The sequence below is a fragment of the Callorhinchus milii genome, unplaced genomic scaffold, assembly GCF_018977255.1.
Source record: "Callorhinchus milii isolate IMCB2004 unplaced genomic scaffold, IMCB_Cmil_1.0 Scaffold1, whole genome shotgun sequence".
Lineage (NCBI taxonomy): Eukaryota > Metazoa > Chordata > Chondrichthyes > Chimaeriformes > Callorhinchidae > Callorhinchus > Callorhinchus milii.
Window position 1 is genome coordinate 75981356 of NW_024704742.1, and position 27179 is coordinate 76008534.

The window sequence follows — 27179 nt, forward strand, 5'->3', positions numbered from 1 at the left end:
ATGGCTTCCCTTTGACTTTGTCTCTCTCAGACCACTAGATCTGGAGGTGAACTTTCTTCCTCGGGGGTCAGCCTGGCTCGGTTGATAGTACTCCTGCCTCTGAGTGAGAAAGTTGTGGGTTCAAGCCCAGGTTGGGAGTTTGACCTCGTAAGTCCAGCCTGACTCACCTGGCTCCAATGGTTCCGTATCCACCAGCAATCAAGTTCAAGATTATTATTCTGACCCTCAAATCCCCTCATTATCGGCGGTCAGGCTTTCAGCGTTTCTGCCTCCAATCTCTAGAACTCCATCCCGGAGTCACACCCCTCATCTCCCCCAAGGGCCACCTGAAGACCTTCCTCTTTGACTGCACTCTCAGCCATCGTCCCCTAGTCTTCACCTCGGGTGCAAACTCTGGGCTATCGAGTGTGTTGGGATTTCCTCCCAAGGTGAAAGGCAAATGTAAATTTGTATTGTATTGACACAACAATATACGCTGTATATATGCTGCATTATTGGAGTTGCCACTGCATGGGACGTTAAACTGAGTTTCTGTTAACCTGTTCAAATGAATATTAGTCGTCCCATGACACTATTCAAAAAGAGAAGGTATCCTGGGCAACAATCCTCCACATAAACATTGTTACTTAATTCATTGCTGTTTTGGGGGTGTTGCTGTTCACATTGGCTGCTGTGTTCAGCTACAAAATATACATATACACATCCTATCTGTGTATCTATATCAAATGCAATGATTATTATTATTAGAATTATATTTCCCCATCAAGCCTATTCTCTCAGTTTATTAGGTCTTGACAGATCTTTTAATCCCTTTGTCCTGCCCTTTCGTCCTACCCTTAATACTTCTAATACCCAAGTATTTGTCTATTTCTCTTAAAAATCCCTACTGATTCATCTCACCTGCTTTCTGGGACAGAGCTTTCCAAATCATCACAACCGTTTGTGTGAAAAAATGTTTCCTGACCTCAGTTCTGACTATCCTACCAGCGGGTGCTGAAAACTCTGGTCTCTCACTTTTCTCTATCTCTACCTGTCCATGAAGTGTAGTTACCCCCATAACATCAGTTCTAGCCAGGCTCCACTGACTCCCGCAATTGCCGAACAGATCGATTTCAAGATCTGAGGCCAGTCTTTGCCCAACAGGGAGAGTGACAGTTTTTCCCTGTATGGAGCGTGCCCGGAATTTCCCTACAGGGAGAGTGTCAGGCTTTCCCAGTCACTCTCATGCTCCTCCTGGTGATGGGAGACAGAATTGCAACTTCCAAACATTGGGGAAGAACCCGCTTAAGGCCCAAACAATGAAGGACAAAATGAAAATCTTGGGGTCTCTCAGTAATCCTTTAATTAGGTTTATAACAGGATTTACCTTCATAAACAAGGAGCAAACAGACTCATATTTTTAGCAAATTGCACGTGATGGGATCTCCCACTACTTCCCATCAACCCAAATGCTGTGACAAATGCAAGGATTATTAACTTAAAAACTGGACAGAGGCACAGTACTAGGATTAAGGCTGTCTGAGCTACAGGTTCACTGTAAACAGTAACCATCAAATCCAACCAGAAGCACACAATGGGAGCCACAGTCCTGTCAAAGGAAGGCAGTTGGACTTGTGTGCCTGAAGTCAAAACACGGAACAAGATTACAGAAAAGACTTATGAATGGAATAAACTCAGAAGTCACTGGTCACACGCAGCAGATCAGGCAACATTCATGGAGAGAGGAAAATTAGTTAACGTTTCAGGTCTATGGCCTTTCATCAGAACTTATGAATGGTGATAGGTTGATGCATTTCAATGTTAACATATTTTTACATCCCACAATCATCGTCAAAACTGCTTGTCCTAAGAATTTAACTGACAACTTCCTCTGTTCACACTTGGTGGAGCAGCTCAACATATCTCTTTACAAAGTATTCTGTACAGATAAACAGGTTGCACTGAAGGGTTGCACTGTGACCTAATTGCTCCAAAGCCACTGTGTCCCTTCCATACAGGATTCCCTCCTAGGACCAGACATTTCCCGGTGTGCTCAGTATAGTGATTGACAATGGTATCAAAATCCTGGAGTCGGACAATGAGCTTCACACAGGATTTTCATAAAAACGAACCAACTCCGGCCTTCGCTCCAATGCGCCTGGGAGCTGATCAGGTCAAAGTGGAGATCCAATGTGACGCACATCCAGTTTACAGTCAGGATTCAATATCTTTCTTTGCCAATCCAAACACTGGCTCTTGTATTTCAGAACCTAATGTGTTTTTATAGTGGGAACAATTCCCACAGTGAATGCATAAATCAAATAGAGAAGTGAGGTTCTTTCAGTCTCCTGGCAAAACCCCCAATAAAACTGGTCATTCACTTCATGACTGTTTGCGGGACATTGCTGTGTACTAATTAGCTGCCTACAAAAAATACACAGTCATACCATTTTCCAGGAATTTCTTATTTGAGACCTTTGAACCACATGATAAGGTGCTATATCAAATGCAAGGATTATTATTTATTATTAATTATTTATCATTGTAAAGCATTACTATTATAAAGCACCCTTTCCATTCAAGGGGACTGGAACCACCAGTCCTAACATATGGGATTTTGAAGCAGATTTACTGTAAATGGCAACAAAAGGAAACACAATACCAGCTGGACTCCTGGCAAAAGGACCTGAGTACTGGGAATGTTACATGAGAAAGGCTTTCTCACCTCCAATTGGGAAACTGATCTCTGACCCTAATTCCCTCTCAAATATTCTCCTCTACACACATAATAAGTCATGGAAGGTACAGTTTGACTGGCTTCACCCAGTATCTTGTCGCAAACGTTCTTTCTTCAGAAGTGGAACCTGGATGTGAGTGGCTAGCGTGGCTAGTTAACTATGGAGGGTATCACAGCCAAACCCCGCCTCTGTTCACATTCAATTTTACAACTCGATAGTGATCAAGAGCAGGAATTCTATTTGATTTCCCCTCTCAGGGTCCCTGAAATTAATTGTACCACTCCTTACTGCTGTCTTGGTTGAGATCGGCTAACTCACCACAGGGCAGGGAAAAAGACCTGTGGCTTCTTATTTCAGTCGCTAAAGTCGTTTCCAGCTAAAACTGGATAGCAGCTTGAACCGAATGGCCCATTTTTGCATCTAGATTCACACGTTCCCACCTCATAAGCAGAACAGGCGATGAACCCTAGTTGTGGGGCTAGAATCTGTCTCAGTTGTTCACAGCGCTGTTCAGGGTGTGGAGTGTGATGTTCCTCAAGACAGCCTAGCTTCTGAAAGGACAAGCCAGCACTTAATGATTATTTGGTTTCACACTTGCAGGTTTGGTCATTGTAATCTCTCTGAGCATCGCTTGGAAAGAACATTCAGTCAAAACCGCTTCGCACCCTTTTCTATTTTGCCTCCTGTGGTGGGAGTAAGCAGCATGGACCTTATTTGCTTTTGACACCCACCTACCCTTGAGATGATCTCTACGGCCTACACTGACACAGGTTTGCCCAATATTTCCCCAGATTCTTTTGGATGCGGGGATTGCATAGCACCTTTGTCCCCGTAGTGCACCTTAAGTCTGAGAATCTTGACAGACAATCGGCAGATACTCTGTCGCTGAGCTACATTCACCATGGTTCTTTTCCAGGACACAGAAATAACTTTGACATATCAAACTGTGTGTCCTGTAGCTTTAACAGAGCACCGTCTTCACTGGGAAGAGTTGGGCTGTCTTTTTTTTTGCAGAAGCATTTACAATCACATGACACAATGATCTAAAAAAGCACATCAAATTATGACATGTGCCCTTTCCACATCACATCTCTTCCATTGAACAATTTAAAACAAAAAAACATTTACCAGGCACTATTTCAGTAAAGCCATCTCACCACCTTCCCTTTAAATGCTGATAACGGGCACCAATATTTTGAGGCTAATGAAGTACAAATGGTTCAGTTTCCTCTACAGCACAGGGTCACTGAATGCCCTGTTTCCTCTCTGCTGACTCTGGGCATGTGCCCTACCTGTTGTTGCCTTGTGAACATTACTGCGTTGTTCTGTTTCACTCTATATTTGTTGGATCCATAACACAATAACAACTTGCATTTATATAGCGCTCTTCACACAGAGTGGCATCCTGGAGTACAGAACAGTGGTGGAGTTTGAGGCAGGGAACTCCAGAGGTTAGGCCTTAAAACACAGTCACCAATATTACCACAGAGGGGTTTGGGGATCCTCTGCAGGCCTGTGCCAGCTGAGTGTAGGGGCCGGCAGATCAGAGAGGTAGGGAGGCACAATAAAGCACAATAGCACGATGAAGCCACACAATGCAATCACTATACAAACCTTGAACAGCACTAGACCAGAGGAAAAAAGGAGATCAAATAAACGAAAGGTTGGTTTAACCTTAAAAAAAGTGCTCCAGTTTGTGAGTTTTGACAGGAGATATTTTATGGGTGTGAAGCCTGACAATAATCAAAAAGAGGAAAAGCCGGTAGAAAGTGAGTGCCATGGACTGAGTGATTAATCTACAATACAGTGCTGCAATAAAATAAACTCAAATGCAAATGCCTGGCAGTGGAATGAACTACCTTTCCGTTAATTAATGTTTTGGTGGGAGTTTCCGTGCTTTCTGGAACTGCATGAAGTGATTGCTATCAGTAAATAACACCCAGACAGTTTCCACATACTCCGTCACCACTTTGCACACACAAAAAGCAACTTGCCGCTAACGCAGCCAAGAAGGGATCTAGGCAGAGACCCACCTCTGTCTGAACAGCACTGATTCATTTCCCTTATTCCAAAGCTGGTGATTTATGTCCATCATGGTCATGTGCAACACCACTGCCAGTTTCTTCATTTTACACCAGGATTCTTACACATGGAAGCATAATAGGAGCATAGCACTTTCTCAACATGTGTATGCTGTCCTCTGATAGCCTCTACTGTCCTCACTCCTATGCTCACCCACTCCGCTAAGGGAGCATGTACAGTTACAGGTCTGTCTCACTTTCTCCGCCCCTCCGCCCCACCATCAGTGGCCGAGCCTTCAATCACTATGCCCCTAACCTCTGGAACTCCCTACCTGTATCCCTCCTCCTTACCCACTCCACTCTCTATCTCTTTTTAATTTCCACCTTAAAGTCTACATCTTTGACCTCACTCTCGTTCGTCTATCATCTATCTTGCTCGGTGTCCAACCCAGCCACTGTGAAGTGTTCTGAGACATGATCCTCCCTGAAGGGTGCTATATTGCAAGATTTTGTTGACAGACTATCAAGGGAGCATGCACAGTTAAAGAGAAGTGTGAGGTGGTTAGTCGGAGTGTGCTCATATGACAGGTATTGGGAGAGTGTCATGTTTTTAGAAGTAGCTTCTGTGCTCAATGTTGGGATTTAATATCACGCTGAGATATTACTGCATCTCCTGAACAGATGCCTTACTACCATTGCCTCCCCAACTCGTTCCTTTCAAAAACCTGAGTTTACATAGACCACTAAATAGAACTGCTTTTGCAATGCAAGAGTAAATACGCAGATGTGATGATATCATTAGCAACGACTGGCATGATATCTACTCATGTTTTCTGTCTAAAGCTGTTGTTTGGTTCTGTTGGCAGAGATTTAAAACATGTGCTGCTAAAGACAAGCTCTTTCTTTACAGATCCCTGAACTGCCAGCATCGGCACTGTAATTGTTTGAATCCCGTAAACAGAAGATAGCAAGTAATCTATCTTCTGCTTGTGGCATCCAAACTGAGTTAAAATGGATATCTCTGGTCACTGCAGGCAGTGAGCAGTGAAGCTTGGGCACTAGGGAAAGGTGGGCCAGTGGGCGTCGATAGATGTGCGGGGCTGCAGAATTTTTTTAAAGGATTTTTGTTTGGGGCCTGTTCCAGCTAGGTCCGAATTCCAAATACCTGGAGTTCAGTAAGATGGGGTTTACTGTATTGATTAATTATGTCCAACCCAAAGCGGACCAACCAAAGTGGACCAACCCAAACTGGACTAACACAAACTGGACTAACCCAAACTGAATCAACCCATACTAGGGTGACTAACGTAAACTAGATGGACCTGAGCTACACAAAGTTGGACTGACCCAAATTAGATTCACCCACTCTTGGCTGATGCAAACCATGGTCAGTACAAAAATATCAGGTTCACCGGTATTTCCCTTCAGTGAGTGTTTGCCAGAGAGTTCGGAAAATGCTAGCACTAGTCAGCTCAGTGCCCGAGGAACTCAAATACACATAAAAATATTCAATGCACCAGGAGACTATTCAGCCCATCATGTATGTGGCACTGTTACCCGATTTTTATAAGTTGCATTTTGTTATTGATCACTTGTTCCAGCTCCTTTCTCATATCTCTTAATGTTTTTTGTTCTGCAAAGGTCCTTCTTCAGTTCACATTTGGATTACTGAAGGAAGGAGGGGTGGTCGAGCAATTCGGGTCTTACCTGGGTCGGGTGGTAGGCACTCACAACCATACAGTGTGATGTAATCCATCTTGAAATCCATATTGATGGGATAGTAGCTGGACAGCTTAATCATCTTCTTGAAGGCATCATAGATGAAGATGAAACTGATAAGCGAGGAGAAGCCTTCCTCAGTGAAGCGAGTGAAGTACTGAACAAGGAAACTGGCATCAGTGGCAACAAGGATGAGACACAGGAAGGCGGTCCACAATCCGATCCACAGACGGAATTCTAGGTAATCAATGTCATTGTCTCTATAAGGGTGAGAGGAGGAAGCATTAGATACGGTAAATTACCTGGACGAGCAGAAACGTTCAACATTCCACAAGCAAACAAGTCTGGAGAGGATTCTGAATTAAGCAATCCCAATATAATTCAGGGGACCTACAGGAATTCCTCTCTGGAAACTGTTTGGAGCAGAGTAGACGTGTCACTGGTTGGGCCAATGTCCTTCTGACTATCATTCTCCAGAGGCACTAAGATGATCCGGATCAGCAAATCGTTCAGAGTTTGACAAAACATATACGGAAAGAAGTTTTACTTTTTTATGTCATATTTTAAAGCATCCAGAAGGAGCCGAATTCTTGAATTCAGCCTTTTCTTTTGACGCTGTTTTTTCTGCAGTTTTTAAAAGAACAGAAGACTAGCTTCAAAATTGAGGCTGTCGGGTGGAATTTCTCCCGCAAAATGTTTAACAGGATTGGCTGAATGGACATTTTCTGTGTTATAAACTTTCTATGATTCCATATGTCAAGGTAACAGGACAGGAGGTTCAGGATTTTGAAGGGATATTTAAGCACATAACCAGGAGGTCTTCCTTTACTCAAAATATAATAAGCAGCTTAAATGGGATATCATTCAGCAACGATGGTAGAGGTGAGAACACTGGAATCAAGTCAACAAATAAAGATACTGCATAGAACAGTAGCCCCTGATAAATAATGATAGTAAGCTTCTGTTAGTAAGAATATTTCACACATCTAGAAAATGTGATTTTTAAAAAAAGATATTTAAGCTATATAAACTATTCAATTCTCAAGCTACAAGGAAACTATTTGCTGATAGTAGATTCCCTGCATAAGGCTGATATACACTAACACAGCTGGTGCTGTAACTACATTGTTCATTGTTTTCATCGCTGGAGAAGTCGCATGAAACACTTCTTATATTGTACTTTGTGTATGCCTCCCAGAGACTGCAATTATAAAGCCGAGCCTGCCATATATGGAAATAGAGAACAATTTATATCTTTAACGCAAGGCATTTTGTCATGAGAACCAACTGAATCAGAAGTCGAAACACTTCCACTTACGGAAAGGCTTTTTCCCCCCCTGGAAGTCACTCAGTTTATCATATTTTTTCTCAGATCGTATCAGTACGCATGTGTGTGAATGTATCGCTACACTGGTGGAAAAAGGAAATGACAAAGGCAACATACTCTCACATCTGCTAAGGGCCCTTAACAAAAGCTTTGACTTATAGAATTGGGCACTGTCAACACAAGCTTGCGCAGAAGGGGATTCCATTTGCCTTTGCCCTTGCATGCTGTTCTTCAACATGCGAATATATGGAGACTAACTCTCCAGAAGCACTTGTTGCCAAGTCTGAGGCCTCTGGCCTGCTCTCTCACACTGTACCAAAATACCCTCTGTGAAACAGCTATATACCTGCTGCTTTGAGTGCTGCAGTTCGTTAGTGTCGTGGGCAGGGAATTAACATTGAAGAGTGAAAAAAGTAAATCCCAACACAGGCAAAGGAGAGCATTCTCCCTGCATTGGAGGCAGCAAAGAATGGAACACTCTGCCGTCCACTCAGCTGGCATTCCTCCCTATACCAGAGATCTTCTTTACTGGGGACCGGCAGGTGTCAAGCTTAGAGCTGCTTCACATGATTTAAAAATAGACACATATTTAAATATGTGCCACCATTCGTGGCTTAAGGCCACAGAGTCTGAGGCTACTGAAGCAAATAAATAGATTACTGCTGCTATTATTAGCTTTGTTTCTCAAAAGCACAAATAAATGACTACCTTGTGAGATGTGTTACCAGTCTGGTGTCTAAATAATCAGTGGTGGATCCTGGTGCATTATATAAGGGACTGATAATGGGGGGTGGGGAAGAGGGGTCCCTTTATCAATTTGACTTTTGAATGGTGACACAAGAAAAGTAACACAAGTGTTCATTGTGAGCAGTCCATGAACATACAGAGTATCCACAAAGTACTGTTCAAGCGTTCCAGGATGCTACCTCGGGTGAAGGGTGCTATATAAATAGAAGTTGTTGTTGTTACTCCCATGTTTTATTTCTACAGTGCACTGACCAACAAATTAAACATGTGGAAGAAAGATAATAATTGTAGTTAGAAGTACTTAATTGTATTCAGTAGAAGTGCTTAACTGTATTTAGACATCCAGAGGATTGATGTGAGAACCAGCATTTTCATGGCAGATAATGATCCATCACCATGTTTGGTGTGACATCTTCCGTAACATGGATGGCCTGACAGCTTGCTTCAGCTCCTCATGTTTGGAATGGGGAAGTAAGAGAACTGTGTGGACATCCTGTACAGTGCTAGTCGCTTTTAGAGAAGTGTGACTGGGCAGATGGCATCGAGTTTCCCCACTCATGCACATATCTGAAGCATTTGATAGGTGTTGCTTCTTGTTGTCAAATGTAATAGCAAGGTTTATTCCCAGTTAGAAACAGAATTTTTCAGCATAAAAGTGCCTCTGCTGGCTCTCTGTAAATCCGCAACAAGTCTCAAACATTGGGTCATTATTACTCAACAACAACAACTTGCATTTATATAGCGCCCCTTCACGCAGGGTAGTGTCCCAGAGGCGCCTGACAGTGGTGGAGCATGACGCCATTCCAGGGAGAAGGGGAGGTGACCGTAGGCACGGTCGAAGAGGAAGGCCTTTGGGAGTGACCTGAATATGGGGAAGAAAGGGGCAAGATGGAGGGATAGAGGAAGAGTGTTCCAGAGTTTCGGGGTGAAGTAGCTTAAAGCACGGCCACCAATAGTAGAACGGAGGGCACGAGCTACATGCAGAAGGCTGGACAGAGCCAGCCGAGCAGAGTCAGCGGGTTGTGGGGTAGGTAGGTGCCAGGGCACAAAGGGCTTTGAAAACGAGTGTGAGGATCTTGAAATCAATCTGTTCGAAGATAGGGAGCCTTCATCTAGGAGATATGGTGGTTGAGAAGAAGGTGGGAGTTATTGGGGTAAAGGAATGTTGGGAGGGAAGATTGGTAGGGGCCGTGGTGGGAGGAAGCGATGGTGTGGATGGTCTGGAGGGTATGAAGGGGACATAGGGAAGGGAGGAGGATGCAGTCAAGCAGATATTTTCAATCTTTGACACAAAGATGTCTAGGACCTCTTTGCACTTAAATCGTAAAGAGGAAGGTTAGAATAATTTGTTTAGTTATTGGATTGTGAAACACATGAAAGCAATTAACTGTTGAAGTTGAATCAATTGTCTTTTTTTTACCACATTTGAAGAATAAGGACATAAAAAGGATTACAGGAAGGCATAGGAGAACAGACGTAGAATAGATAGCTCCTTTGAGGTGAGAACATCAACACAAACATGATGATCTGAAGTCCTTGCATTGAAATTACTTAGAATTTCTTATTCCCAAGATCTCAATGCAAAGCCAATTTGTGCTGAGTCAGACTGGGGTTTATGGCTATAAATTGCTTTAGTGGCACTGAGCCAAGAAGTGAATAATCAGATAGGCTTCCTGCTCCTGATCACTATCCAAAGACCCTTGTTGTCAGGGGTGTGTGGAGCAGAGTGGGTGCCAGGAACGCACTGGACTGTGATGTGTCAAACAACCTGCTAACAACACGCTCACTGTCAAGGCTCACTGAGTAATAAATAGCCATTGAACGATTTACCAGAGAAGGCCTAGTACCTATGAAACCATCCCCAGTGAAAACAACAAGGGGGTCAAAAACATCTTCTCTCTGAGGGGTGAGGGGAGAAAATTGTGAGATAGGAAATATAGAAAAAAAACGTATTTGACATATACAATACCTATTTACATAGCACCTTTTACATCGGGAGAACATCACAAGGGGCTTGACAATCCTGGATGGTATCTTGCACAAGGTTGGGAGCCGAGGGGGGTCGGGAGGGAAAGGATGACTGAAGGCGCGGACAAAGAGGCGGGTCCTGTGGTAGACCTTGAAAGATGTGGGGGAGAGATGGATAGCGGGAGCAGAAGGCCCAACTGCCGACGGTGGGTATAAATCAGAAGAAGGAATAATAAAGATTGTTACATAGGACTGCCGATGAAGGGAATCTTTCCACACTATGTAGCTGCAATGTGATGGCTGATGGGTGCAGTATCTACACTTTCGGTTGTTATCACTTACTTGCTAAAATTAAAGAGAAGACGTTCAAAGACTAACACAGGTCCAGTGCTGCTAAGGATGATGAGCGGCTGACCACCAAAAAGGCAGAAGATGGCTCCAGTAATAGCTGTACCCAGGAAGCTCTCCAGCACACCCTGTGTCACACAAGGACAGAAGGAACCTCAATTATTGTAATCTTTTACTAGACTTTCCTATTTATGGTACTTGCCATGTAAATTAACAGTGTAAAAACATTGAGGGTATATAAAGACACTCAGGAATACCAGTTTGTTAACTTATAACAAGAATTAGACATAGACTTACATCATCTATATCTTTAAGTTTCATTGAAGAGCCAGATGGGCCAACCATCAATAATGACTGGCTTACTGTAGACCATCTGGTTTTGCTGTGGTCCTTCCCACTTCTGTAGTGCCTGACACATGCAGAAATCCATCTCCATGTTTAAGAGTATCCAAACCAAGCTCCTGAGAGTCCCATGCATGTGAATTTATATTTGTCTAGTATGGAGTGCGCACTCTTTCCCCAAAGGGACTCACCCTGTGCAGCTAATCAGAGAGATTAGGTTTGTAAATTCCGGTTTGTAAGATTTTCAGACGCCCAGGTAAGCTTTGAGTTACAGCTGCAGTTTAACCAGCTATTGCGAGATAACAAAGGGAGAAGGGAATAGAGGGATATGGGAGGGAGAAAGGAGTAGCCGGAGACTCATGTGGAATAAAAACACTGGCACGGACCGGTTGTGCTGAGTGGCCTGTTTCCTTGTTATGCAGTCCATGTAAATCTATGTAAAACCAGGCAGCTTGCCACTTTTAGCATAATTTATAAAATAATTATCATAACCTTCACATTTTATGAAGGTATTAAGTAGGTTTCCCCTCCTGCATCAAGTTTCTTACACATGACAGTCAAAGCAAATCTGTTCGAAATGGAATTAAACGTTGAACTGAACACAGGATATATCATCCAGCATCTCTTTATACTTTCAGAACTCAGACCTTTGTCATCGTTGCTTACTCAGTCAAGCAGAGTGTCGCAGCTTGTATTGAGCAGTTAAGCTTTACTATTGCCTGGGAGAGTTCAGTGAACCTCACTTCTACTTGATCAGTTTATACAACAATAATCGATACTTCATTTAATTCTCTGTTTAATCCTGAGGCACGGGAATGAGGTCCAACCAAGTGAGAAACATTCTGAAGAGCTTGTATTTAACACTGACACCACATTAGCTAGGCCCTCTATGGTATACATCTATAGTTAATGGTCTCTGATTTAGCTGACATTGCGATTCACCATTGTATCTGAACAAAGAGAATATGATATCAAAAGCAATGAAGAGACATTTATAATAAATTGTTTCAAGGTCCCTTTGTGCTGGAGGACATAATTTAGTTTGAAGATATCAATTTTTCTGGAGACCAATTCACTTCTCTTATAAACGTCACTAAACGATTCAACCTACAGTGGACAGCAATGCTCAATCCCTTCAGCCATTTCTCTCCCCTGCTGGAGGAAATTTTGACTTTATCTGTGCATCGCAGGCAAGTTCCACCCTCTCCTCACCTGATGGTCACACCACTTCCAGCAGCAGTTGCTATGAAGCTCAAAATTCCACCCAACTTTAGGCTATTTGACCATTTCGTTTTGAACTTGAAGACTGTGTGGAATTGTGGAAAATTCTTAAAATTCAGTCTCAATTTGGAAGCCGGTTTCTTTTTAAGACCTGCATGTGGAAAACCGGCTTCCAAATTCAAACTGGATTGAAGGATTTTCCACAATTCTGCACAATCTTAAACTTTAAAAAAAATGGTTTCACAGGCTAATCGAAGTGGAATGAGAAACTCTGAAGAAGGAATCGTGGCTGATGTTCTTTCTAACAGGAGCGTCACAAAACCAATTGTAATTGAAAACAGCTAACTCAGGACTTGCTGGGATTTGAACATTCAACCTCCCAGTAAGCAATGTGCTGAGAAATGGACTAACAGCTTGACTCACTAGGCCAACAGTGAAGCTTGCTATTTCATTTCACTTGTTAATCAATAGATAAAAAAATAATTTGGTCACTCAATCCATAACTGTTTGTGGGACACTGCAATTGGCCGCCGTGTTTTGCCCACAAAATATACAGTCAATTCACTTTCCAGTATATTCTGTGAAATGCTTTGAGCTGTCTTGAAGACGTGATAAGCCATTATATCAAATGCAAGGATTATTATTAATAATAGAATCCATTGGTTGGTGCAACAATAGCTTGTGCCATCTATACAGCTGCAGTGGAAGCTGAACCATTTTGCTTATTTTTTATTCTTCTCCTCTCCTGAAGGCACTGATCCTGGCCACCTGTCTACCATCCATGCCCAAGTGATCATTCCTCATGTGTGAGTTCAGACAGGCTGAGATAGAACAAGGTTGGGCTTGGTTCGGCTGCCCTCCCCACCCTCCCCACCTTACGATCACAAAGCCTCCTGAAACTTGCTCTCTGAAGACTCAAATGATTCTTCCCCAGCATGAGTTAATACCTTCAGGAGAGGAGCAAGAGGAGCAAATGGGAGGTTTGAGGGAGGAGGAACCGAGAATAATTTCTTAATTGAGAATCCCATCAGAAAAGCCCCACTGGGAATATAGCAGCCGCTGTCATATGATGCCAAAGTTTCAGGCGCTTTTAATGATCGAGTTTGTTACAAACAGTACAAAGCTCAAAAACAAACAATAAGGAAATAAATTATTCAGTAATATAAGATACAGTGAGCCCTAGGGTGTAATTCAATCTTGGCCCTTTGCTAATCTGCTGAAACTGGTTCAGTGTAGCAGTCATGGACTATGGGGCTGTCAGACCTTTTTGATCAAATTACGTGCCCAACTCAACGTCAGTTGCCTCTTTAAACTGACACCAGATTATTTCCTCTCTTGCTGCAAGGTAAAGGCACAAGGGCCAGTATAATAAAGCCTCAATTCTGCTGGTTTCACTCATTTGCTATTGCAAATGAAGATGTTAAATTAGTCATGAATTAGGAATGAAATAGAGGGTAAACTAGAACTCCATACCGGAGTCCCTCTGAATCACTGTCTCACCTCGTTCAAGACCCGGCTCAAGACCTACCTCTTTGTCCGCTCTTATGGCCATCTTTTCTCCTCCCCATCTGGCTCCCACCCCCAGCCAGCAGTGTCTAGCACTTTGGGACATCCTCCTGACGGGGAAGGAGCTATATAAATGTTTATCTGTGTTGTATTGTAGACACCTCCATGGAACGCTGTACATCAGAGGCTTGTAAATTTGGGTTCCAGTCCATGCTGAATTAGCTGATCTCTTACTATTGGCTTCAGTACATTACATTTGCTACAGCACCTTTTGATGTCACCAAAACATCTCAAAGATGGGTTTATTGTGTAGTGGCTGTGTAGCTGTGTAGTGGTTGTGAATGAGCAGTCAATTTGTGCACAAAAATGTCGCAGCGGTCTATTCCAGCAAAAAAGTTGGAACCTTCAGGGCAGAGACACCAGCAAAACAGAGACAAGCTCACAGACAGATTTGTGGACTCAACTGGTTTTAAAAACGGAATTAATGTGTGTTAAGTTGCTGTATCCTATAGAAAGAACAACAACTTGCATTTATATAGCGCATTTCAAGTCAAAGAAACATTGTGAACTTCTTTTCAAACTAAGATTGATCAGAAATAAATTAATAAATAATCTTTGAGTTTGATATAGCACCTTATTACATCATTGAGACATCTCAAAGGGTTTTCCGTGAAGTGACTGTATTTTGCAGGTCAACACAACAGCCAAGTTGCATACAGAAATTTGCCAAACAGAGTGACCAATTCTATTTAGGGTATTGTTGGTTAGGACAAACACCCTTCTCTTTTCGAATAATGTCATGGGATCTTTAACACCCACCTGAACAGACGAGATCTCGGTTTAAGCTCTCATCCAAAAGACATCACTTAGTGCAGCTTCCCTTCCTCCCTCCCCCAGCTCCCATGCAGCACAGGATTTACTGTAAAGTGTAGCGACTGTGCAATTTGTAGTTGCAGTTTGTAAGAAAAAGGCAAGGAAGAGCAGGCAAAGAGCTTTAAGGAAGAACAGGGAGATGCTACAATGAGCATGGAAACATAACTAAGTAAGCAGTTGTAATGTGGAACTGCTGTAAATAAACTGGTAGCTCTATTCCCCCTTAGGCCAATGGTGCTCAAGCACAATCTGGTGTGTTTTGTGTCCTCCAAGAAAGCTTTTCAGTTAATGATGTATTTATTCTGATGCTCTTTCACCTACTTACGAGCTTCTTTATAAAAAGAAAGTCAATATTGAACCGGGACTGAATTGGCCGAATGCCATGGAACTGCCATCACGGCAGTTGAGAGGATCAAATTATAATACATGTTCAGCATATGTTTATGGGACTGTCAAGTCAATTATGTTTGTCTTGTTTGTGAGATTAGCTCAGTTGGTAGCACTTTCACCTCTTGGCTCACAGTCCAGGCTGACATTCCAGGGCAGTCCTGGGGAGCGTTAGCATTGTCAAAGATGCTGTCCTTTGGATGAAATTTCAAATCAAATTCCTATTTATCTGCTCAAGTGGGCACTATTTGAAAAGGGAAGAGAGTTTCTCCCAATGTCCTGGCTACAATCCTTGAGATAAAATTGGCATTCACCTCATAGCTGTTTGTGTACCAAAGAAGCTATGAGTCCCTAACAGTAATTACATTGTGAAGTGCTTTGAATCATTTTGAGGTGAGAAAGTGCCCTAAAAATTCAACTTCTATTATTCTCTATTCATTGTATACATTCAAGGTGCAATCCACTCAAGAGTCACTTTTTGCTCAAGAAGAAACTCTTCACTCTCAGAAGGAGATTGCATTCACAAACAGGTTTCACAAAGGAAAAATCTCTAATGGGCTCTCGCTCCACAACAAAACCTGAAAAAGACGTCTGAGTTACATTTGTTAAATGATTTTTTTCTATCTCCTCCTCCAGAGGGTGCTTTCAAAATAATGAACTGTTTGAATGTTGAAAACAATGAATGTTTCACCCACAAATGCACAGTCAATCCACTTTACACTAGATCCTGTGAAGCACATAGAAATGACATAAAAAGGTGCTCTATCAAATGCAATAATTATTATTGATATAATTAACTGATTTTAGTAGGTTCAGTGGTAAACTCACTGCCTGGTTTGAAACTAAAGCCTTATAAACCAGGATGACCTCAGGCTCGATCCAGGCTGTGCTGAGTGAGCTGCAGTCAAGAGCAGTAGTGGGTGTTGGATTGCAAAGCGGAAAATTAGCCAGGGTTCTTGCTCCTGATCATCACAGTGACCCCCCCCACCCCCCCCCACCACCCTTCCCCCCCCGGCTGGAAAATGAATGTGAGTGGATGTCAGATGGGGACATGCGAGTCGATGTCAGGTGGGAACAGGATCAGGTTCAGCCGTGATGTTCTCCTGCAGATTTGAACAACCTGGAGGAAGGCAACCAGTCCAGCAGTCAGAGGTCGCAGATGAATTATGGATAAATGGACAAGACACCACAGAGAGAGCAACAGCCCACTGCTTCCGCTCACCAGCCTGTAGTGACACATGTGATAACATGCACACTATGCATGCCATGGTATCACAAGCACATTGTGAAATGTGGTCGGACATGTATATAATCGTGGGTCACTATAATATCTACATTCTCCCACTCGGCGATGTCATCTGCAGACATAGGATTAAACATGTCTGCAGATGAGCACTGTACTGTATTGCTCTACATCTTTAAACAGAGAGGTACTTTACAAGAAATTAATGGAAAAATACACGTGCTTTAAACTTGCAGATTCTTGGGCACAGAATCCCAATGCTCTACAACTGACAGTGCTGGTAAAGAATATCACTGCTTTAACAAGCCTGTTGGTAGAATGCATGCAAAATGAAGTAACTGGGGCTAATGTAACATTCCCAGCAACAGTGAAAACCATTGGGTTGAGTATTTATAGCCTGGTCTAGTCCTAATACTGCTAATTGGAGAATTACAGATTAGTATCAACAGTGACAATAAAATAGCATTGAATCTCTACAAGGCCTGTGCCAGCTGTCCACTTATTACTTGTGAATCCTCTCTGTGGTTTCGGTCTGTAAAAATAAGGTACATGCTATAAAGAGCAGCGATATAAAATGGTTGCCACTGCAACATGGGAAGAATTTCCCCACAACCACCACCATACATGTATTTATATAGAAATATTGTAGATCTATAGTTAGTTTATGAACATATATAGCGCATGTACAATAGATCTATATCACATGTACAGATACAGTACATGTACAGTTACAGAAGATCTGTATGGATCCAAATGGAAACACTAATAGAAACAGTCAATTAACACTAGTGCATAAAACAGATTGGAGTGAAATTGGTCTGACTTGGTCCTATTGCGTCTCCATTGTCAGTCACCACTTACCTGCATGTTATCAGTTGCATCCCCAAGGAGGCCTCCAAAAGTGATAGCGTTGGTCACAGTCGCCAAGTAGATGAAGAGAATTGCAGAGAGTGACTGGATGCTCAGAGCATCATAAAAGTCGCTGGCAAACCATGGGGCTTTCCTCTTTATATCTTCCACAAAGCCACCGAAGAACCTGGAGACATTGGATAAATGAAAGTGAGTACAGGTGCTGAGTAGGATACTGTAATTACTGTAAGTGGAGAATCTAGTGCATGGAGAGCAGAAAATCTAGTGATACATACTGCACTCGGCACTTAAGGAGATACACAAGAAAATAGTCATAACCTTTGTAGGTCTCGTAATTAGTGCGTAGGCTTATTCTACCCTAGTCTTATTCAGTGGGGTGCAAAATGCTGTAATTTGAAATGTAATTTCTTAATCAGAGATCTAAGTTGTAACTCGGGATTCCTCTTGATCACTGGAAGTAAGACACACCGACTGATGAGAACTCTGCATTGAAAGTACATCTGGTTTGAGATAAGTCTTCCTGACATGACTTCCGGATAAAAGTCCCCATTTTGAAACTTGGTAGTTTGTCAATGTTAAGATGCGTGTATATTTTTATTTAAAAAGGGAGAGTTGGACGAAATAAGCCTCTGGGTTTGTTGTGAAAATGGAAATTCCAGTTAGAAATTCAGGGTTGACAAGTTCCTGCATTAGCTAAAGTTAGCAAATATTTAGACGTACATCCAGGAATGGAATATAGGTCATTCACTTTATGGCTGTTTGTGGGATAATGCTGTGGAAAAATTGACTACTCCATTCACGTACAAATACACTGTCACTACACTTCAGAAAACCCTGTGAAGTGCTCTGAATCGTTTCACCATGAGGTGCGATATCAAATACAAAAATGTTTTGTATTATTCAGCATTTTAATAAAATGATTGATATAAATTGTGGAATTTCCACTCCTAGAAAACTGAGTTAAAAAAGTGTTTGAGGAGAAAGATAGTCTATGGAGCTTATTAAGAGCCATTGAAGAGATATTCGTACACCTTTTCTGAACTGCGAAAATATGCCAAAAGGTGTCAATCATACTTATGAATGGAGGAATTTCTGCTATTAAAAATCTATTACAATTACAGTAAGATCCCGAGGGGCTGCTTAAATGCTGGTGAAATCCTCAGTAATACACCAAGCAGTGAGAAATATTGAGTGCAAATACAATTTTCTTCCCTGTAATTTGGAACCCCTGTGCCCATTTCTTTTTAACAAACTCAGATAGCTGTTGGTCTAGCTCAATTGGTAGCATTCTTGTCTCAGTATCAGAAGGTTGTGGGTTCAAAGTTTCTTCGGGACTTTAAACTCATAGTCTAGACTGATACTCCAGTGCAGTGCGGGGGTTAGCTGCATTATCGGAGATGTCATTCTTCAGACAAGATGTCCATAGACCCACAGATTAAACTGACACCTGGGCTGCGTGTTCAGGTGGTGCTAAAGATCCCATGTCACTATTTGAAAAGAGAAGGGAGTTTCTCCTCGTGTCCTTGACAACAATCCTCCAGATTAAAAAAATGATAATTTCTCTGGGTTATTGCTGTGTCCAAAATTGGCAACCAGGTTGGTCCACAAATACTCAATCACTACACCGTGCATAAAACTCTGAAGTACTTTGAAATGTTTAGACGTGTTAAGGTGCTATATCAAATGTAGTATATATTATTAATACCTTGAGGGCCAGAGATGTGGAACACAAATTTGACTCCACACAATTCTAATTGTACAAATTCAACTTTGGGCAAAGATAGATTTAAGCTTGCAGAATATAATATGATCGAGGTATGTACACTATAAGCCTTATTTTTGGTTATTAAATATATGTAGTTCTGTTCTGTGGGAAGACTTGATGAAAAACAGCTGAAGAATTAAGAAGCACAACACCATAATAATCAACCCCATAATCAATAATAGGGTCTGATTTGCAAGGCAGGATTCTCAAATCAGTACCGAGTGAATCCTGCAGGTACCTGGTTTTGTCCCTCTCTGACACGAAACTCATGTATGGCTTCAAGATTGTGGCCTTAGTTCCCAGAAGATCAGTCTCTGGGCAGAGATCCACATTCCAAATCTCACAATTTGAGACATCCTCCCGATACGGAAATCCCTATATAAATGTAATTTGCATTGGATCGTACTTTGGACCATACTTTTTCCAGCCATTTCCTTCTTAGGGTGTTCCAGATCAGTGAACCGAGCCAGTTTTCAGTCAGCTTTAATGATTTTTTTTTAAAGTGATCTTCAGAGATTGTTCTGCTCACCTTCCAGTTTTCTGTAGCTCGTCGCTGACCTGGTGCCCACCACCCCCTTGCCCGCCATCTTTGGGTGCGTTTCCATTCATTTGGATACTTTCTGCTCCTGAAAACATGTTCTTCCTGATTAAAATGAAGACACCATTAAACACTCCTGACTCAAAAACCTTTCAACTGGATTCACCGGGACTGAAACACATCACTGTTCTATACATTCTGTACGATCTATGGATAGCTAATGAGGAAACTCTGAGGCTTGGGGCTATAGCTGCTGCAAGGCATTAACCTGGAGTCTGGGTGCGTGAACTCACATTCATTCCACATTCAAGGAACCATTGCTGGATGGGATGGACATGTACCCGAGCTGTGGACGGGAAGATGGTGGCAATGCTTTCATTCTGAGCTGTGCTACCCACCAGGAAGCTCCAAAGGGAGTTCCTTGTACCCACCAACCACATGGCAAGGTCTCAAACCTGCACTTGTCGGATGTCAAACAAACCACTAGTGACTCTCCTCCTTGGGAGAAAATAAGCCTGGTCTCCTTGGAGCTAAACTGCCTCCAAGGTGACATATTTGGCAACAGAATGTCAGAATAGAGTCAGCCCTCTGTGGCAGTCTCTAGTCCAGTTCCTGAGGCAGGTGGGTCCGCAGTATTCCAGGGCACAGCTGATGACAGCACAGCTCATTGACAGGACCTGGAGGGCAGACCAGTCACTAGCAGCAAGGAGTCATCCCACTGAGCTGCTGTTAACCCTGCAAGCCAAAGCCCTAAGGGGAAGGGTGGTCCGAGCTGCATAAGCAGCAGGAAAGATTGCTGGACAGCAATAGGAATAGTTGTGGTTTTAGCTGGTTAGTTTTAAGACTTTCTGGAATTAAATAAGTAGGATGTGTCCCTCCAGGGAGAGAGTGTGCATTCTATTCTGACAATCTATCTCTGGGATTTCCATGAGTAGGTGGATGGAAATCTCAGTTTGGTTTGGATACTCTTAAGCATTGTGACGGGGTTCTCCATGTATCAGACACATAGCTGACCAAACAAAAATCTCTATCCTTGTAAGCACCCTTAAAGAAAAAAAACTTCACTATCCTGCTTTCCCTTCCAACAAAGTAAATATTCGGAAACAACATCTGACAATCAATCTCCCAAATAAAATTGGTCATTCACTTTGTGGCTGTTTGTGGGATATTGCTGTGCACAAAGTGGTTGTGTTTGTCTACACATACACTGTCGCTATACTTTGGTTTAGAAAAACTTTTAGATGTTCTCAGTAATATAGGCCAATAATTATTATTATAATTATTAGAATTTCAACGAAATCATAAAAAAGCTAACATCCAAAAGTTGCCAGAGAACCTAACTTCTTCTCATTGTTTTACTCTGGAGACTGTTCTTCACGTGTTGCTGCAGAAAGCCCCATTAGAGCTTTAGGGAATGTCAAACAAATTATTGATGTAATTGGTGTAGCTATTCCTATCCCTTTACGAATATTGAATTTCCCCCCCACCCCAAGAATGTCTTGGAAGTAGCTTTAATGATTCGTCGATGGGACAAACCACAAGCTGGGTTCTTGCAATGCCATAAACAGCAGGTTGGCAATATGAGGGCATGTAACCGAGGCTGTAATTCCAGTCACAGTGTGTGAGTCACTGTTCTTTTACTGCAGCTGCAGTAATATAAAACCTCCACTGTCTAGCAATAATGCGTAAGGAAAGTTATAACACAAATTTTCAGTCTGTGATTCTGTTTGAGGTCAATTTTTGTTTTCCATATCAGAGAGGCTTGCTTTCTTGCTGTCTTAGTCATACCAGATCTGAATGGAATCCTGAAGGGAGGGGTGAAGGTTTGCAGGTACATTCACAATGAACTAACATCTGACATGATAAACCTGATCCTCACCACATTGCTATTGTTTAGTTCCTCTAGCATTTGTAGACGATCACAAGATCCTAAGTGCTCATTGGAAAAGTTTGGATGAAGATGAACTTTGGCCCACTTAGAACCATAGAAATGTACAGTACAGGCCTATCATATCTGTATTGCTGCTTTGAAAAAGCAATTAATTCAGTCACAGTTACCTGCCTTTTCATCATATTTCTGAAAATTGTGCCTTTTTAAATACTGCAGAATATTTATTATTCTGAACTCCAGTTTGGGTCCCTTTAGTTTCATGCAAGCCATGTGATTCCTCTTCTCCCATGCGTTATTATTAAAGGTGGGCAGAAACTCAAAATATTTCCCTTTTGCAACTCTCACCCTCTGCCCTTGTCATCTTAATTTAAAATTTAAAGATTTTTCCTTCAAAATAAGGACAACAAATAAGATTAGGAAATCTAGGAGATGTTTTAGTGTAATGGTGATAGGCTTTATTTTGGCAGCTTGGGTATCTGACAATTGTGGAAACCCATCACAATGCTTAAGAGCATCCAAACCAAACTGAGAGCTCCATGCATCCCACCTACACATTGCAATTCCAGTGTATTAAGTAAGTAGGATGCATCCCTCCAGGTAGAGAATGCGCACTCTCTACCTGGAGGGATGCATCCTACTTACTTAATTTCGGAGAGTATTAGGCTGGCAAGCAAAAGATATGAGGATCAAACTACCAGCACAGGTGGGAGTACTACACTGGTTGGTGTTTTGCGTGCAGGGTTATCAGATTAGCGTCTTCCTGCTGTGATCTCAGAAATACAAATATTCACAAAGGGCATAAAGCAGACGTCAGGATCTCTTACCTTTTGTCAGAGGAAGGCAATGATTTTGGAGGCTCTATTCTGATCGCGGGATCCCACTCGCCTGGAGGCAGCACAATCACTTCATCCAAAAACTCATCAATTCCAGCCAGCAGGTCCTCCCTGTCTTTAGCCTTGTAGGCAATGTCATGGAACAGCTAAACCAGAAACAGCAGATGAGGCCCTGACCAACAGGAAACCAGCAAACACTCATAGAAATAACACATCAGTGGTCGGTGTCAGAAGAAACCCAAAATGTTTTTTTTAAAAAAAATAAGTTTCACATTGTGCCCTTAATTTCCTTGCCTCCTTCAAGACCTTCCACGTCTCAAGACCCTCCTCTTCGTCCGTGCCTTCAGCCACCCTCCTAACCGTACCCACCCTGCCCTCCATCCCTCCCTGATCCTAAACCCCTGCTCGGATCCAAGTCCCTGACTGTCCAGTGCCTTGGGATGTCTTCCTGACGGGAAAGGCGATTTACAAATGTAATATTGTATGACATTGTCAAGCAGCACAAATCAATTGGGATTTTTAGAACGTGACAGACCACACTGTGACACAGCCTCCAGCAAAGGTAAGGGTTTTGCAGCAAACAACTAATTTATTATGTATTCTTGCAATATTTTACCAACAGCAAGTTGCACTTATTTAAATGCACACAGAGAGTTGCTTCTGGCAGTGGGGCTTTGCTGCCAGCATCACTATCTGATAGATCTCCCCTGACCCCAAGAGAATAGCTACAAATATTAAGTACCCCGAGATGCTACCTTGTGTGAAGAGGGTGATATATAGAGTAATAATAATAATAATAATAATAATCCTTGCATTTGATATAGCGCTTTTCACGTCGGGAGGATGTCCCAAAGCGCTTCACAGAACACACTGTAAAGTGAATTGACTGTATATTTGTGGGCGAACGCGGCAGCCAATTGCGCACAGCAATGTCTATATATAGAGTGTCTATATAGAGTTCACCCACAAAATGTACAGTCAATTCACTTTACAGTTTACAGTAAATTCTGTGAAGCAATGAGATGTCTCAATGATGTGATGATGATAATAATCATACAAACATTTGATATAGCACCTTATCACATCGTTGAGATTCACAGAATATACTGTAAAATAAATTAACTATATTTTGTGGGTGAAATGCAGCAACCAATTGCATAGTCCCACAAACAGTCGTACATTGAGTGACCAAATTTGCTTTTTAAAAAATCTTTTTTTTTTTAAAAAGGGATTATTACCCCGGGAAAGCAATCCACCAATTGACTGACTGCTAGTTAAACAGAGGCATGTGGTGTTAGGAAACTTGCCCAACGTTTTGTGATAAGGTGCTATATCAAAGGCAAGGTTGCTTATTATTATTATAAACATTGTGTAATCCTGCATCTGAGTTTAATGCATTTCCATAGAATTTTATTATGTACATAATAAAGAAGCATGCACAATAGGAGTGGCTGTAAACATGAATACAATATGAAATTGAATTAAACATTTCTTGGGAAAATATTTTCCCAGGAGCCACAGATCTGGAGCTAGTTTATGCATCACTAGATTTCTAAATAAGTGCAATGAAGCTTTTGAAGAACTTTGAATTAAGTTTAATGTTTTGCTTTGCTTATTTCTGTCTAGTAGTTGCATCAGCTTTGAGATGTTTCAACGACGTGATAAGATGGTCTATCAAATGCAAACATTATTATTAATAGTATTTTTTGATACAATGCATGTTCCTCCTACACCACCCCACCCTTCCCTTCACCATACCAAAAAAGAACATGCCACCTGAGCATGTTCAAAACAGCTGTCTGGGGATTTGAGAGAGCAACTTTCTTCTCTCTCCCTCAGTCCCTTTACTGCTCATCCTCTTTCCGTGCAGCTAGGCAAGTGCTAACAACAAATTACATTTTTATATAGTGCCTTTCACGTCAGGAGGACATGTTAAGTAGATGAGCAGGACCAGGATCTCTCATAACACGAGTTCCGATGGTCTGAACCTTGGCTGCCACTTCCAGCACACTGACTACACCTGCCAGGGATTACCTGTTCTACCTGTTGACTAAATTTTGCAGCCAGTCTCATCTGACTTTCAGACACTAACACCTGTAATCTGTGTATACATTACAAACACATTAAGTGACTAAGCCATATTATTGATCTTTAAATATGCTCCCCAAAATACAGACAAGAAATGTTGGTGCCACAATTGGTAGGCATGGCTGGGAGGAGCACCTGGGTCTGATGGTGAGAGGCAAGTGTACTAATGTGTAGCGATGATACACTTCACTTAAATAATTGGGTCCTGTCCACCACACCATCAGTGGCCGAGTTGTTAGTTTCTACGCCCCTAACCTCTGGGAACCCTTGCTCTGCCTCTCAGTCTCATGGAGTCTCTATGTCATTCTTTCGTTTATTAATTCCCACATCAAATCCTTCCTCTTCAAGCGTGCCTATGGCTACCTCCTACTTCCCTCTCTGCCTCCTCAGTATCCAACTATGTCCCTGCAAAGCTGTCTGAGACATTACCCAATGTGAAGGGTGCTCTATAAAAGCAGGTTGTTATTGCTGTTGTGGTTTAGATTTTTCTCTTGCTGCTAGGTTTGAGTTTCTTTTACTAGAGAGGGTTACAGGGTCGCTGATCTGCTCATCAAGAATGAATGCATTTCTTTCATTCTCTCCTTTCACAAAGTATGGTTCCACTGCCATTCGTCACCCTTCAACACCGCATCCATGTGGTCATGATTTGTGTGTAAGCCAAGACATCCAGTGTTGGCTGGGTGTTTGACTGATTGGCATGAGAGCACTTAAGTAATCAGGAGCAGAAACCTTAGCTGATTTTCCCTTCCCTAACCCATGAGCGCAGAGAACAATTGTAGACTCAACTACTGCCCCAGCTGACATCAAAAAACTCAGTATAGTACAGAGGCTTTAAACTACAGTCCCATCTGCCTGTTTAGGTGGACGTTAAAGATCCCATGGTTCTACTTGGAAAAGAGAAGGGAGTTTCTTCCGATGTCCTGGCCAACAATTCCCCAAATATAATTGGTCATTCGTTTCATAGCTGTTTGTAGGACATTGATGTGCACAATTGGGCTGCTAGCGGTATCTCATTATAGACATGGAACAAAACATTCACTGTATTTGCCACAGCAGGTGCAGGGAATATGAACTGACAAGACCATAGAAAACATAACAATGTTGGTGGAAATTAATGTAGGGTTAACGCTGACTTTAGATGGATATATTTACCTAGGTATACACTAAATGAAAATGAATGCAACTCATTGAAAGTCCCTTAAGTATCAGTAACAATGCTTGAAGCAGCTAATGATCTGGGATCCACCCTAACTTTTTACTGTCTTACTCTGCATTATTTTATGCAACCTTTAGCTGGGAGGTTTAGTTTTGAATGGCACATGTGACTAAAAGTGGAATTAGCTGTCAAATCACCTGAGCCCTGAATTAGCCAGAAATGTGCTCATTTGCTCATCATAAAACATGGAACAAAAGTTCCATGTTTTATGTAAACTTCAAAGTCTAACAGTCACAGGGTAAAAACACCAGTACTAATTAAATCTGTGGTATTCAGTAAAGATGTAAATACAACAACTTGCATTTATATAGTGCACTTCACGAGGGGTAGCATCTCGGAGTGCTCGACAATGGTGGAGTCTGACCCCAAGCCAGGGGGAGAGGGAGGTGACGATAAGTACGATCAAAAAGGAAGGTCTTTAGGCGGGATTTGAAAGTGGGAAGGCAAGTGGCAAGGCGGAGAGATTGAGGGAGAGAGTTCCAAAGTTTCAGGGAGTAGCGGCTGAAGGCACGGCCCCCGATGATGGAACGGTGGGGACGAGGAACAAATAGGAGGAACAGATAGGTAGCGAGGTGCGAGTGAGAGGATTTTGAAATCGATCCATTCGGTAATTGAGAGCCAGTGGAGCCTGGCATTGACTGGTGCGATGGGGGTATGGAGTTTTGTGCGGTGAGAATCCAGGGGGGAGAGTCCAGAATTAGTTGTATTTTGTATATGGTTGAGCTGGGGAGTCCATCGAGGTGGGTTTTGGAATAGTCCAGCCAGGAAGTGATGCAGGCATGGACGAGGGTTTCGGCTGCGTTGGTTTCAAGGTACGGATGGAGACGGGCAATGTGACGAAGGTGGCAAAAAGCGGTCCTGTTCAGGGATTGGATGTGGGGTAGAATGGAAAGCTGGGGATGAAACCTGACCCCAAAGTTATGCACGGGTTCAGTAAGTCTAAACGAGAACCCAGGGAGGTTGAGGACTTCAGACCCGCTGGAGAGAAGACATTGAAGGGGCCAATGAGTATAGCTTCCACCTTGCTGACATTCAGCTGCAGGAAATTTGCGTTCAGCCAGGCCTTGATGTCTGTCAAACAAGCTGACAGGACATCAGTGGACTGGGAGTTACAGCTGGAGGAGAAGTAGATTTGGGATGGATCTGAAGTTTGTGAGGTTGGAGGGACCGAGGGTAGGTTTTTAAGGAAAAGAGTGATGACAGTGGTTTTAAGGGGGACTGGGCCAGAGTCTGAAGAGAGGGACTGGTTGATTGCGTCAGCTAGCAGTGGGCAGAGGAGGGGGAGTGACCAAAAGCTGGGTGGTGATCTCTTCACATTTGGCATCGGAAGTGAGGATTGAAAGTGCTTGAGAGGGGGCGTGAAGGAGGGCTTTCAGATGTTTTGACATGATAAGGCTCCATCATTAAATGAAATATCATTATGACTTTAAAGGACTATTGCATTCAGCACCAACAGTCTCACAAGAGGAGGCCGTATTTGCCTGTGACTATTTGTCTGCACGGAGACCAAAGACCATTAGTAAGAGTGAACAATGCCCCAATTATACCAGTGGACATTC

At 42.4% G+C, this 27179-nt stretch overlaps 1 protein-coding gene across 1 annotated transcript in view; it reads right to left on the minus strand.

The window, feature by feature from the left end:
* slc4a4a (solute carrier family 4 member 4a) overlaps positions 1-27179 on the minus strand; it is a 152023-nt gene that overhangs the window by 38561 nt on the left and 86283 nt on the right. The window contains 5 exon segments of the mRNA XM_007891960.2: positions 6446-6717; positions 10842-10975; positions 17281-17455; positions 19584-19697; positions 22308-22462. Coding sequence (XP_007890151.2) covers positions 6446-6717; positions 10842-10975; positions 17281-17455; positions 19584-19697; positions 22308-22462 — 850 coding nt within the window.